The sequence below is a fragment of the Triticum aestivum genome, chromosome 6A (assembly GCF_018294505.1).
Source record: "Triticum aestivum cultivar Chinese Spring chromosome 6A, IWGSC CS RefSeq v2.1, whole genome shotgun sequence".
Taxonomy (NCBI): domain Eukaryota; kingdom Viridiplantae; phylum Streptophyta; class Magnoliopsida; order Poales; family Poaceae; genus Triticum; species Triticum aestivum.
In genome coordinates, this window is record NC_057809.1 from 479,484,545 (window position 1) to 479,499,879 (window position 15,335).

General features: G+C 42.3%; 1 protein-coding gene across 1 annotated transcript; it reads left to right on the top strand.

Annotated features, from left to right (window-relative positions):
• The first annotated feature begins 3,346 nt into the window (after window positions 1-3,346).
• Window positions 3,347-7,593, top strand: LOC123127987 (RING-H2 finger protein ATL73). Its single transcript, XM_044547871.1, has 3 exons — window positions 3,347-3,848; window positions 5,909-6,006; window positions 6,896-7,593. The coding sequence occupies exons 1-3, from the start codon at window positions 3,639-3,641 to the stop codon at window positions 7,212-7,214; spliced, it is 627 nt and encodes a 208-aa protein (XP_044403806.1). The 5' UTR covers window positions 3,347-3,638; the 3' UTR covers window positions 7,215-7,593.
• The last annotated feature ends 7,742 nt before the right edge of the window (window positions 7,594-15,335 follow it).

Sequence of the window (15,335 nt, forward strand, 5' to 3'; positions counted from 1 at the left end):
TAGGAGATATAGCCGCATCGAGGGCGTTACATCAGTGACGTCCCACAAACTCTAGATCCAGCTGAGTGTCGGGGGAGAGCTTCGTCAGCATGACGGCATGATGGCGGTGATGATGAAGTTACCGATGCAGGGCTTTGCCTAAGCACTACAACGATATGACCGAGGTGGAAATTTGTGGAGGGGGCACCGTACACGGCTAAGAGATCAACGTGTGTGTCTATGGGGTGCCCCCTCCCCCGTATATAAAGGAGTGGAGGAGGGGAGGGCCGGCCCTCTCTATGGCATGCCCTAGGGGGAGTCCTACTCCCATCGGGAGTAGGATTCCCCCTTTCCCTAGTTGGAGTAGGAGAGAAGGAAGGGGGAGAGAGAGGGAAGGAAGGGGGGAGGCCCCCCACCGAATTCAGATTGGGCTAGGGGGGCGCCCTCTTTCCCTTCCTCTCCTCTATTCCACTAAGGCCCAATAAGGCCCATATACTCCCCGGGGGGTTCCGGTAACCCCCCGGTACTCCGGTGAATGCTTGAACTCACCCGAAACCATTCCGATGTCCAAACATAGGCTTCCAATATATCGATCTTTATGTCTCGATCATTTCGAGACTCCTCGCCATGCCCGTGATCACATCCGGGACTCCGAACAACCTTCGGTACATCAAAACACATAAACTCATAATACCAATCGTCACCGAACGTTAAGCGTGCGGACCCTACGGGTTCGAGAGCTATGTAGACATGACTGAGACTCATATCCGGTCAATAACCAATAGTAGAACCTGGATGCTCATATTGGTTCCTACATATTCTACGAAGATCTTTATCGGTCAAACTGCATAACAACATATGTTATTCCCTTTGTCATCGGTATGTTACTTGCCCGAGATTTGATCATCGGTATCTCAATACCTAGTTCAATCTCGTTACCAGCAAGTCTCTTTACTCGTTCGGTAATCCAACATCCCGTAACTAACTCGTTAGTCACATTGCTTGCAAGGCTTATAGTGATGTGCATTACCGAGAGGGCCCAGAGGTACCTCTCCGATACACGAATGACAAATCCTAATCTCGATCTATACCAACTCAATAAACACCATCGGAGACACCTGTAGAGCATCTTTATAGTCACCCAGTTACATTGTGACGTTTGATAGCACACTAAGTGTTCCTCCGGTATTCAGGAGTTGCATAATCTCATAGTCATAGGAACATGTATAAGTTATGGAGAAAGCAATAGCAATAAACTAAATGATCATAGTGCTAAGCTAACGGATGGGTCAAGTCAATCACATCATTCTCTAATGATGTGATCCCATTTATCAAATGACAACTCTTTGTCCATGGCTAGGAAACTTACCCATCTTTGATTAACGAGCTAGTCAAGTAGAGGCATACTAGTGACACTTAGTTTGTCTATGTATTCACACATGTACTAAGTTTTCGGTTAATACAATTCTAGCATGAATAATAAACATTTATCATGATATAAGAAAATATAAATAACAACTTTATTATTGCCCCTAGGGCATATTTCCTTCAAGGGGTGCCGGGCCTTTTTCTGGGCTGGATCGGAAGAAGTCAGTGCGGGCAAGTGTGTGGTCTCCTGGCAAAGAGTTTGCAAGCCTAAATATCTTGGAGGGCTAGGAGTGATGGACCTGCGCACACATGGACTTGCACTACGTTTGTGGTGGGAGTGGTTAAGAAGAACAGATAGCGTTAGGCCTTGGCAGGGCCTCAATTTGACACCAGATCGCCATGTTCTGCAGGCATTCAACAATTTAGTTAAATGGCAGCTTGGGGACGGCTCTAGGATCTTGTTTTGGAAGGACAGATGGCTAAACGGAGCATGCATCGATGAGGTCGCACCTTTGCTCGCTAGCAAGGTTAAGACCAAGGTGAAAAACAGGAGAGTGGTACAGGAGGGTCTGTTGTCACACGCTTGGACTTTGGACATTACCGGTGAGCTCTCTACGGAGGAGCTGGCACAATTCATTAGTATATGGGAGGTGCTAATGGATGTGCAGCTAACGCCGGGCCAAGAGGATATTACCATCTGGGCGTGGTGTGTGGAAGGAAAGTACACAGCGACATCGGCGTATAAAATGATGTGCGAGGGAGGGATCCGGTTCCAACCGTCTGCAGCCATTTGGAAGAGTTGGGCGCCGCTGTCCTACAAGATCTTCTTGTGGCTGGCTGTCGAATACCGCGTATGGACGTCAGGCATGAGGTTTCGACATGGGTTACAAGACCAGACCTTCCCATGTTTTTTCTGCGGTCAGGAGAAGGATACAGTTGATCACCTGCTGCTACAGTGTGTCTTTGCAAGACAAGTGTGGTACCTATGCGTCACTAAGATTGTCTTGGATATGGCCCTTCTACCCTCGCTACGGTCTAAGTTGGAAGAGTGGTGGCCTATGAGACGCGAGCAGATTCCCAAAGCAAACAGGAAGGGTTTTGATTCCTTTTTTTTAGAACTGATGACAGTGGAAGAGGATCCCAGGGTTTTGATTCCTTTGTTATGATTATCTGTTGGACATTTTGAAAACAGCGCAATGCATGTGTATTTGAGAATGCCAATGTGAGAGACGTATGGGGTACAGTAGATATTATCTTCCAAGAGCAAAAAATATGGGCCCTAGCTGGAGGCACGGGAGTGCCAACTTTTTTTGACTAGTTGACTTAGAGAGTTGGAGTGGAGTGAGCATGGAGCACCGACGTGGGGTGATCGGGCTTTCTGTAATCCCTTATACATTTTTTTCTGCCTTCTATAGCTAAGTTACGTCATTGGCGTACTCTCAAAAAAAAGTAACTATTCATCGTAGGAATTTCTTTATAGCACCCATTTTTCTCTCGCTTTTCCCGCAGCAGATCTCTCCCCACTTTCTCAAAGCTTCCCATCCTCTCTCTCCCACCCTCTCGCACTGTCTGTGAAGGCGCTTCGCCGTATCCGTGCTTCATCTAACCCACCTTTTTCTCTCGCTCTCCCTGCACAAGATCCCTCCCCACTTCTTTAAAGCTTCTCGTCCTCTTCCTCCCACCCTCTCGCACCGTCCGTAAAGATGCCTCGCGTATCCGCGCTTCATCTAATCCTACCATTCAAACACCTTTTTGTTGTAACTGAGTTAAAGTATTCAAACAGAACCGAAGATGTCTTCCGTTTCTTGAATCTCTGAGTCAGCGTAGCGACTACCGCTACGTAATCGTGGACTATTCTCCAGCTGTCTCGGTGGGCCGCGCACGCCCCTATTCATAGACAGTCGACCCCACTGCCGTAGTAGCACTGGCCCCGCTTCACGAGACATCTCCAGCGAGTGACCGGCGGGCCAGCGGCGGCCGGCAGCAGCTAAGCTAGGCCGCAAGGCAGGCACCTCCACCCACACAAGTCACACGAAGATACTCCCCATTTCCCGGGACTCTCTCTCCCACCAACTCCCGGATTCCGTTTCCACCCGCCCGCTCCGCTCTCGGCGCATCATTCCTTGCCAGCGGTCCACGCAAATCTCAAATCCCAAACCCCGCGCCGATGGACACGCAGCTCGAGCCCACCCGCGCCGCTCTTATACGCCGCAGCCTGCTCGGGCAGCCGTGATAACGCTCCTTCACCTCCCACGTGCCGATTCTGGTGGCCTTGGCGGCGGGGCGGCGAGATGCTGGGGTCCGGGCTGAATCTGGTGACCACGGTGATCGGCTTCGGGATGAGCGCCACCTTCATCGTCTTCGTCTGCGCACGCCTCATCTGCGGACGCGCCGTGCGGGCCGACGCCGAGGCCGACGTCGCCGCCGCCCGGGCCATGGCTCCGGGCCCCGCGCCCTTCGACTTCGACATCGAGTTCCGCACCGCGGATCTCGATCGCACGGTGAGCCTCTGTCGTTTCCGCAACTGGTAGCGTACTCTATTAGCATCCTGTCATGTGCAGCCGATTGATGTCGGAGTGGAACCGCATCCGATGGAGATCGGCGTGCGCATGTGTTGCTGCCAGCCTACCAAATTTGCGATCGAGACCGTTGGTTGGTATTGGCGTACAACACGCAAAAACTTTGATGTGTGTTGATTCATTAGAGCTAGAAGAAAATAATCTGGCTTTAACAGAGGTTCCGGAGATGCTTGCTTCCTGGAGCCTCCCGTTGGCCGCATTTCTTTTTATGTTTTAGCCTACACGACAAGTTCAATTGTGCAGAATATTTTATATGAACCAGTATGTGAGATAGTCGACTGATCAGTGAAAGTGCTGAAGTACCTCAAATGAATACATGATGAATGGTTCCTTCCTTTAATTTCGTCTAACTGATAAAAAATGAAGTTTAATTCATGTAATTGAAGTTGTACAGATGTATTGCTCGCTCACAACATCAGTGTTGCATGTGCATGCTACTTATTTTTGCATGATTAACATAAGGGGCTTTTATAAGAAATTATAAAATGATCATGCATTTTCTTTTTAAAAATATTACAATGCACCTCAAAGACCAACACGCAACAACTAGGCTAAAAAAAAAGACAACAACAACAACAAAGCCTTTAGTCTCAAACAAGTTGGGGTAGGCTCAAAAGGAAAGAAAAAAATGGCATTGCTAAACCAGGTTGCGGATGTTATTTGGGGGGCCAATTTCTCAATTAACAGTACTAATAGTTCCATTGATTAAAGACCTTAGTATGAGAGGTCTGCTTCTATCTTCCGTGCTACATTTCTTCGAGCTACATTGCTATCTGGCATTTGTTATCCTTAATTCCCTTTAATTCTCACACTGTTTATGTTTCCTTGTTCTTTACCAACTCTTTACATGAAGTTGCAAGCTCACTAACTTGACTAAGCACATTAACTCCGGAAATTTTTGAAGAAAATTACATTGATTTATTTTTCAAAATTTATGCAGTCATTATCAGTCCAATAGTATTACAAAATTATTATTATTATTTATATAATGGAAGCTTTTACCTTTTATTACCCCTGGCCTTTGCATTATATGATGCATACAGCCATAATTATTACATCACTTATTACAAAGTGATCAAACTACGGTCTTGCCAAAAAGAGGGAAAGATCTAAACTACGAACTACAAAATTATTTACTACCATTTCTATGGAATGGTCATTTGCAATGTTAATCTGAACTATGGACAATGTCACCGCCTCAATATTGAAATGTCTTAAATGGTTTGCTTTTATGTCTGATTGGTTTCAGACATCACTTTCTTATGTACGTCTAGATAGGTTGGTCGACAGGTGATTGAACTTCTCTACTTTGAATGTGTTGTATATAAAGTGTATTCTGAATTGCTTGAGAGAAGTTAGAATCGGATTCTTGCCAGCACGGTGTCCTTTGGAATATCAACCTTTACAGTCATGCACTCAGGCTAACTTTTGAGTTGAAATGACTGTACACAAATGCAAATATTTGCCTTTCAAGAACCTATTGATGCACAACGTTTTTTATACGTCTATCATGAAAACTCAAAACATTATATCTATTTTGCTATGGTACTCTAATTTCTCCTCAGTAGAAGTTATGGTGAGTTTAATTTGCGTTGCCAAAATTCCTCGCAATGGTATGCATGGAGCACATTATGCCCCTTCCCACATTTTCGTCCATAGTTCGATGCCTGATAATTAGAGAAAACTGATAATAACAAATCCTCTGCACTTATATATAATTGAGGAATTTATTCTAGTTGATTCGTAACTTATGTAATCAGTCAAGCATACCATTCTTTGGCAGACTAAAACCATTTAAGTTCTAATCATGCAGGCACTCTTAGAGAGTAAGATGATCCTCATGTTCCTTAGAGGGCTTTCAGTTAAATATTCTATACTAATCATGGAAATTATGTTTGGGCTTTGTAATCGTATGAGTCAGTATACTGACAGTTATCTGATAGTTTTGAACTTGACACACTTCATTTTCCTTTGTTCAACAGATTCAGAACACCTGCAGTGGATTGGAACCTTTCGTTGTTGCTGCAATTCCAACAATGACGTATAGCTCTGAAGCCTTCCATTCAAAAGATGATGCCCAGTAAGTACACCATATGTTCTAGAGTTAACTTGTTGCAATTTTTTCTGCTTCTGTTTATCTTTTTTGTTCCCTCAAAACATTTGGTGTCAGTTAGCGTGCAGAGAAACACAATGTGTAATAGATGCGCCATACAGCTGGAAAACATTGTTAATTTGTGATGATCCAATGCTCGAACCTTCAAATATTACTAATATTTGATATTAGGTGAGTTATGAGTTGTGAAGCATGTAGTCTAGACAGCTGGTCAAGGGGCTTCAGTTAGAAACTGAAATGCTACAGCTGAATAAAAATGCACCTCTCTGGGCTAGCTATTTTAGTTGACAATTATAAGCTGTTAAGCGTAATATGGACTAGTACTATTATGTTTCTGAGATAAGAATTACAAGAGCTGTTCCTTGTTCTTCTTTTCGTTGTTTTCAACTGCGGAAAGGAAATGAGAAAAGCCTGAACATGAGTCCACCGATATTAATCCAACATGACCCTTTGTGACATCTTAGTAATGAAACTCTTAAATGGATTAAATTATACCATCCTCAGATCGGTAAGTATATTATCATGATTATTTACATATATGTGTACTTGGCTTGAATTATGTACTAGATAGGCATAAGTAGCATTCTTTATTGTCATATTCTTAATTCTTTAAAGTTCAGTTCAAGATTTTTTTTGGTGAAAAGAATAATAGAAAATGACATATGTTTTTCTTCATTTCTTGTCCATATCATTTGCAACTAAACAGTAATATATTCAAGTGATAATTGGGATTCTGTTCCCGCTTGATGATGGTTCTTTATGTATGCTGCGATATGGGTGTATAACGCTCACATACTATTATCCGACTTCCGAATCAAACAAGTAACAGATTTCTTTATTTTTCTTTCTTCTGCAGGTGCTCCATATGTTTGGGTGAATACGACGAGAAAGAGATCCTGCGTATAATGCCCACATGCCGACATAATTTTCATCTTTCCTGTATAGATATATGGTTAGAGAAGCAAACGACCTGCCCAATATGCCGAATCTCGTTGGACTTACCGGGTGGAAAAGCCAGTGCTTCCCCTGCCCGTAGCCTCCCTCAATTATTTGGCCACCCTGAGAGCTCTGCCAGTCGTTCACCGCATTGGATACTTCCCATGCATCGTGATCGTACCGGGGGTAGAGGTAACAGACCGGCCTCACAAGAATCACTAGAAGTGGTCATAACATGAAATGCACTGAGACAAAATCAAGACACGTTGGTCAGGCTATGTTGTTCCTTGGCGGTGCATGGAGGACGTCTGCCATTTGCAGAAATCCTGTGCATCCTTCTTCCATCACAATTCACCACACTTTGGGCGTAGAATTGGAGGCAATTTGTTTGTAGGCCCGGCCTTTAGGCATGCTTTCTATGTCACGGGTTGTAGATTAGGGATTTCCCCATTTCGCTACTTCGTGGCTCTTTGTATGTTCGTTTTGATGAGCATTTGTTGTATATTCCCAAAGGAAATAGTTGTACAGATCAGATGAGGAGCTGCGAAAATATTTGTGTGGCTTCTCTGCTCGTCAGACAAATCGCCAGCGCTTCTGAAATGCACACTGTTTTCCCTACTTTCGAGCTTGGATTGCTCTTCAGCCTTTGGTACTACGTTTGGCGTCCTCGCATTATCTCCGTCCTTGCCGAAATGATGACAATCTAGTCAAAAACAGAGAAACAACGCGCGAAAGTACCTTTCTACTCCCGAGCTCAAATAAGGTAGGTGAACAGTAAAAAAAAATCAATTTCTTTTCCGGGAGAAACATTGACAAAAGTTCTAACTGCTTATAAAAATTCGTCATGAAATCACATTCATGTAAGGCGTGGCACAAAAAAACAAATTCAGTGCTCCAAAATGTTTTTGAAAGTAGCATTTTCAGATTATTGATTTTGTTTTTTTTTTTGCCACGCCTTCTAGGAATGTGACTTCAAGACGAATTTTTGCAAGCACTTACAACTTTTGTCAATGTTTCACCCAAATTTGTTGGAACTTTTTGAATTTTTTCTGATTTTGTTTTGATTTTACTGTTCATTTGAGCTCAGGTGCAGAAACTCTGAAAAATTGTTGTAAAGATCAGATGAGGAGCTGCGAAAATATTTATGGCTTCTCCACTCGTCAGACCTTTCCGCTTCCGAGCTCAAATGAGCTTTCTTTTAAATCTTCGAATATGAAAGAAACTACCTACGCTTATCTATTTACATATTCTACTAATAAAAGGAATAGATATTCTTGGTCCATCATACATATTTTACAAAAAAACTTCTGATATTTTTAGTACAAACCGGCACTCCATTAGGAGAGCTCCTCTTCGGTGCCCTCAGCGCCGCTTAGGCTAGAGGGCGCTCAAAGGCGAGCGACAGTGGCCCGGCCCAGCATCGGCTGCGTCAGCAACATGATCAAAAAACAAAAAAAAAATTGCAAGCACTTACAACTTTTGTCGATGTTACACCCAAACTTTGTTTTTGGAATTTTTTTGATTTTTTTTTCTGATTTTATTTCGATTTTACTGTTCACTTGAGCTCGAAATAGGCTTTCGTCCCGCTTTATAAATAAAGCAACGATCCATACAATCCAAGTTCAACAACACTCGACATATCATTGCTGGGGCCACAGCACAATCAAGCCCAAGGAAGCAAAAGAGAAATAGAAAAAAAAAGCCACCTAGTGGCGTCCGCATAGCGGTACTATGAGGAAGAAAGTCAACGCGCCGAAGCCAGGAGCGCATCCATCATCAGGCCAAGTCGGGCGCGATTACTTGAGCTCGGGTGCAGAAACTCTGCGTCTGAGAAAATAGTTGTACAGATCAGATGAGGAGCTGTGAAAATATTTGTGGCTTCTCCGCTCGTCAGACCTTTCCGCTTCCGAGCTCAAATGAGCTCTCTTTTAAATCTTCGAATACGAAAGAAACTAGCTGGTTCCCCCTCCTTGTCGACTGTGGGCCCGGCGGCTAGTCTTGTACCAACAGCAGTGACATCTAATCAACGATGGCGACGACACCTTTTGCTTGTGTATCAACAGCGGTGACTCATGTATACTACTCATCCTTCACTGTGAGCGACTGTAAGGACCCATCATCCTCCATGAATGTTTTTTTTTTTTGGTTCAAGCAACCGGTGCGGAGCCGAAATCTTAATCTTATCTCTACTAATTATATATTTGTAAAAATGTTGTGAGAGATTTGTTGCTAAGAGATCCATCGCTTATCTATTTACCTATCTACTACTAAAGAGAATAGATATTCTTGATCCATCATACGTATTTTACAAAAGAACTTATATTTTTAGTACAAACCGGCACTCCATCAGGAGAGCTCCTCTTCGGCGCCCTCAGCGCCGCTTAGGCTAGAGGGTGCTCGAAGGCGAGAGACAGTGGACTGGCCCAGCATCGGCTGCGTCAGCAACATGATCAAGAAACAAAAATTGAAAATGAAGTTTGATTCGAACGCACACGCGAATGTCGACAGGCTTGACGCACTGCCCACTCCACCGCGAGCACTTTCATGTTTTATATACGAACAGAGATCTATTCGACCTTTTCTCAGTCCCAGTATAAATTATTCGGAAAAAGAAAATATATATTTGAAAAAGAATTCACGAACATTAAAAAAGTTCATCGCTTTCGAAAATAAATTCACAAAAATCGAAAAAAGGTTCACCAGTTTTTGAATAAAAGCTCACGAATTTGAAAAATGTTCACCGGATTTAGACAAAAAGTTAATCGACTTGGAGGGAAAAAGTTCATCGAATTTGAAGAAAAATCATTGAATTTGGAAAAAGTTCATCGAATTTGAAAAAAGTTCGTTAGATTTGAAAAAAGTTTGTTCAATTTGAAAAAGTTTGTCGAATTCAAAAAATAGTTCATCGAATATGGAAAAAGTTCATTGAACATTTGAAAAATAGTTCGATCATATTTAAAAAAAGTTCATCGAATTTTATAAAAGTTCATCAATTTGTAGAGTATATGGCAGTGAAGGGGTTTTGGGATCCCAAAATTAAATATGTTTGTATGTACATGCCACTTTTATGTCTACAAGCTATAAAATGATTTCCTATTAATGTTCTATAATTTATTTCCATTTTTGCGTCCGGTGCAATTTTACAATGATCTCCTAGCTAGGACCAGTTAAATTAGCCAAATGAATACACTTGAGCACTTGTTTCATAATTTACTTTGTTGCGACCTCAACTATTTATTATTATTTTAAAACTGGTCCCTGAGAAAATTGCCACTCCCTCGGTTCCTAAAATTATGTCTTTTTAGAGATTTGAATATGGACTACATACCGATGAATATAGACGTATTTTAGAGTGTATGTTACTCATTTTGCTCTATATGTAGTCCATATTAAAATCTCTTAAAAGACTTGTATTTAAGAACAGAGGAAGTAGATAATTTCATATAATTTACTTTATCTTTATTTTTTGGGAAAATAAATTAGTAAGTTGATAAGATACCAGATTGAGATTAATTTATTTACAATGTGCTTGGAAGGAAGATGAGAAGATGTTGATGTTGGCAGTGCCGTTGATGGCGATGGCGGTCATAGGGAGGAGATTGAGAGAATCAATAACCTTTTGGCCCTGCTCGATGTTGTTGTCGCCATAAACATCAACAACATGTACCCTCTCACAAGGCAGCTGATGGAGCATCGAGGCCAGGGTTCGCTCTAAAGAAGAATGCGTTGCTGACTGAGCTATTCAACGACGATGAGAAGGACACCACGATGGGAGGAAAAAAGATGATTACCAACATGGGGGAAGATGATGATGACAAACCCATGTGATTTGCATGAGGATCCTAAGGTATATGTCAATTATAACATATAATTATTTGGATCATTGCTCTCTATGTATACATCATCGAGTTACATTGCAGGTGAACTCAATTATTTTTCTAATTGTTGCGGGCTATCTTTTCTATGCACGCGAATACATGTGAAATATGATATACATTATATGCACAATCGGGAAAAAACTATACATATGAAATTTGATATGCATTGTATTCAAAGGTGTAACCAGAAAAAATAAATCAAAGGCCAGTGGCAATGCATGGGCGTTCTACTAGTTTATATATGGATGCGAGTGAAATCAATAACCGAGTCGAGCACTAATAAGGAGAGGGTAAAGAGGGAGCCGGTGCATCCGAAATTAATGGGGAGAGATCGTGGAATTCGTGAGACATTCATTGAGGAATTAGTGGGAGAAAATGGTCCGATTACATAGGCTAGTTCCCCGATTAGTGGGGGAATTAGTGGCCAAATTGCTAAAGCACATCTAGATGTGCTCTAAGTATTGCACATTTAAGTCCTATGTCATTGATTTTACGCTAAGATTCGTGCTAGTATTTTTTGTTATTTTTCCTCTTTCTTTCTAGTTTGATTGAGTCACTTAGATGTGCAATAACTAGGGAAAATCTGACCTATAAAATTAATTAATGGGAGATGAGGGATTTCTGAAACATGCTTGGTTCACCCCTTGATTAAATGAGTGAATTCGGTGGTGACCGATGAGCTGGTGGAGTGGTGTACCACACGAGTAGCAGCATAATGCTCGTGAAGGGACCTCAAGACGATCATCACTCTATGCTTACGGGAGCTTTGGAAGCACCGGAGTGCCATAGTATTCGATGGAGCAACACCATCACTAGTGCAGGCTTTGTGGGATATTGATCATGAAGGACAAACATGGAGATCAGCGGGTCTATTTAAGGGTGATCTTGACTTCTTTTTTGATGGTTTGAGTATGCGGATTAGCGGCGAGTAGCCCCGTAGTGATATAACATGCTTGTGGAGGTTGTATTTACAACTATGTAAACATGTTGTAAACCTTGTGGAGGTGATTAGTCCCTTTACTGTCCCGGTGAAGGAGCATAAGTGATTCTCATCTTTTTTCTAGAGGTGACCCGGAGTGATCGAACCCACAAGAGGATGATGCCCTTTAAGCATGGGTTTCTAACAAGATTTTGCAAGATAATTAGTTCCTGCTTTTGGCCGGATCGTAAATCAAGATGACACTGAAAACACTTATAATAAAAATAGGCATGGGTATGAGGAGAAATGCATTGGAGCACCTGGATGCCACACACCCCTATATGAAAGTAGAATTAAAAATATCTGAAAATTTCAAAAATTCTGAAATTTTAGGATACCAAACCTAGGAGCCTGTTGTAGACCCATGTTCATTTTCACGGGGAATGGGTGCTTGTAGTATCCGCTGCACTAGAATTACGATCCGACATATGATACGTCTAACTTTTTTTCTATACATACATTTTTTGTCTTTTTACTGACATTATCACGGGCACTCATTCCCGACGGAAGTGAGCATGAGTGTACAACAAGAACCCATGTTTCATATCCCAAAATTTCAGAATTTTAGAAAATTCCTAATATATTTTTAATGCTATATTCGTATAGGGGTGTGTGGCACCCGATAGACACAAATCCTCTTCCTAGGTATGAGGTCTTATGTTTACAATCATATATTTGTGTTGGGACCATCATGATCTTAATTTGTGCCCTTGAAGTCATCCATAGAGATGTGGTTGTTGCGTATCGAAGTGGGGGATGTGTCCAAATTACATCTTGACCAACGGCATCCTGCATCAAGAGTTGTCCAACCGAAGGCCCTATCCGTCGTGCGGAGTTGCCCTGGTAATTAAGACAACAATAATCAAACAAAAGCATTTGGCGTTTAATGAATACACCTCTTGAATGCCAAGAGATAGGATTCGTGTTACCGCACTAAAATTTTCTATCGTTGGTGTTCATACTAACACTTCATAATCTCTCCGCCCTTAGGCTCTTCATAGCTCGCTCTCCATTACCATGTGTACTTGCAGGGATGAAGAACGCTACACATATGGGACGTTTGATTCAAAGTACTTCCGTCGACCCCTCCAAATAATACATTGGGTTATAAGACATTGCCTCAACCCACGACCTTACTGAAGTACTCACACAAGGAGATCAGGTCACACGAAGAACTCATCGAAGAATGAAGATTGATTGATTGATACTATGTCTTAAAATGGATATCGTATGTGATATAAGATTATGAAAGTGCAACTATCCCTGGGTGGTTTTGGTAATTTCTAACAACATATAGCTCATTGAGCTAACATTATTCCAAGATTAATATTTCAGGAAAAGCTCAATGAATGGCATGGCATGGATGAGGAAAGTGGATCCCTCAAAAATTCTAAGGACAAAAAGTTTGGCTCAAGCTTGAAGCTCAAGACTCTACATTTTATATTTTAGTGATCCAAGATCACATTGAGTCTATAGGAAAAAGCTAATACTGTCAAGAGCGGATGAGGTGTTGCTTAATGGCTTGCTTGCTCAAAATGCTTACTGATATGCTCCAAAATCCTCAACTACCTTCCCACATCCACATATGACCTAAACCAAAAGTCAAACTCGGCCCCACCGATTCTTTCTATTCGGCGCCACCGAGTTTCAAATGTCATAGCCACTGCCACAAACCCTAGGAAAATCGGTTTCACCGATAGGGATCTCGGTCTCACCGAGATGGGATTGTAATCTCTCTGTTTCCCTTCGTAACGTTTCGGTCTTACCGAGATGAGCGATTGGTCCCACCGAGATTGCAATGTAAACTCTCTGTTTCCCTTTTGTAACATTTCGGTCTCACCGAGATGAGCGAATCGGTCCCACCGAGTTTACCTGACCAACTCTCTGGTTAGCTTATTACCAAAATCGGTCCCACCGAGTTTGTGTAATCGGTCACACCGAGATTACGTTATACCCTAACCCTAACCATATCGGTCCTACCGAGTTGCATCTCAGTCCCACCGAAAATCCTAACGGTCACTAGGTTTGCTGAATCGGTCCGACCGAGTTTAACCATTCGGTCCCACCGAGTTTGGCAAATTGTGTGTAACGGTTAGATTTTGTGTGGAGGCTATATATACCCCTCCACCCACTCTTCATTCGTGGAGAGAGCCATCAGAACATACCTACACTTCCAATACACATTTTCTGAGAGAGAACCACCTACACTTGTGTTGAGGTCAAGATATTCCATTCCAACCATATGAATCTTGATCTCTAGCCTTCCCCAAGTTGCTTTCCACTCAAATCTTCTTTCCACCAAATCCAAATCCTGTGAGAGAGAGTTGAGTGTTGGGGAGACTATCATTTGAAGCACAAGAGCAAGGAGTTCATCATCAACACACCATTTGTTACTTCTTGGAGAGTGGTGTCTCCTAGATTGGCTAGGTGTCACTTGGGAGCCTCCGACAAGATTGTGGAGTTGAACCAAGGAGTTTGTAAGGGCAAGGAGATCGCCTACTTCGTGAAGTTCTACCGCTAGTGAGGCAAGTCCTTCATGGGCGACGGCCGTGATGGAATAGACAAGGTTGCTTCTTTGTGGACCCTTCATGGGTGGAGCCCTCCGTGGACTCGCGCAACCGTTACCCTCCGTGGGTTGAAGTCTCCATCAACGTGGATGTACGATAGCACCACCTATCAGAACCACGACAAAAACATCTGTGTCTCCAATTGCGTTTGAATCCTCCAAACCCTTCCCTTTACATTCTTGCAAGTTGCATGCTTTACTTTCTGCTGCTCATATACTCTTTTGCATGCTTGCTTGAATTGTGTGGAGATTGCTTGACTTGTGCTAAGATAGCTAAAATCTGCCAAGAATTAAAATTGGGAAAAGGCTAGATTTTTATTTGGTCAAGTAGTCTAATCACCCCCCCTCTAGACATACTTTCGATCCTACAGATTACAAGTATGGCTAGATGGCTGAGAATTGTGGTGGTGATGAAGATTGTGGCTATGGAGATGGGAAATGGCGGCTGCTAGTGATGGAGATGGCTTCTATGAAGATGATGATGTGTGGTTTGTTCTGCGATCTTATGTTGCTCATTTGGCGTTAGGCCCTTTATAAAGGTTGTTCAGGTGGATCAGACACCTCGGTTTGGCACATCATATGACCATCCATATGAGAAAGGATGGTCATATGGAAGACTGTCTTTTGCTATGCTTCCTCTGGTGCGCCTCCTGCTTGATTTCCTCTATCTCCACTTTACTCCATTCCATGTATTGGCTTGATTTCGTCCATAAATAGCCTATTTTCGTGGAAACAAAATAAATATCGAATATTTGGAAACCTTTGCATTCATTAGCCATTAGTGGCAATATCAGAGCGAATATCTCAGTTTTAATGAAATATTTTGGTTTAAACTCGGGTTGAGGAGTGTAAAAATAACACTCATCAAGAGGCTTTCTTCACCCCTTTCTCCTATAATATATGATATGCACACTCGTGCATATTTTAGAAAATAAAT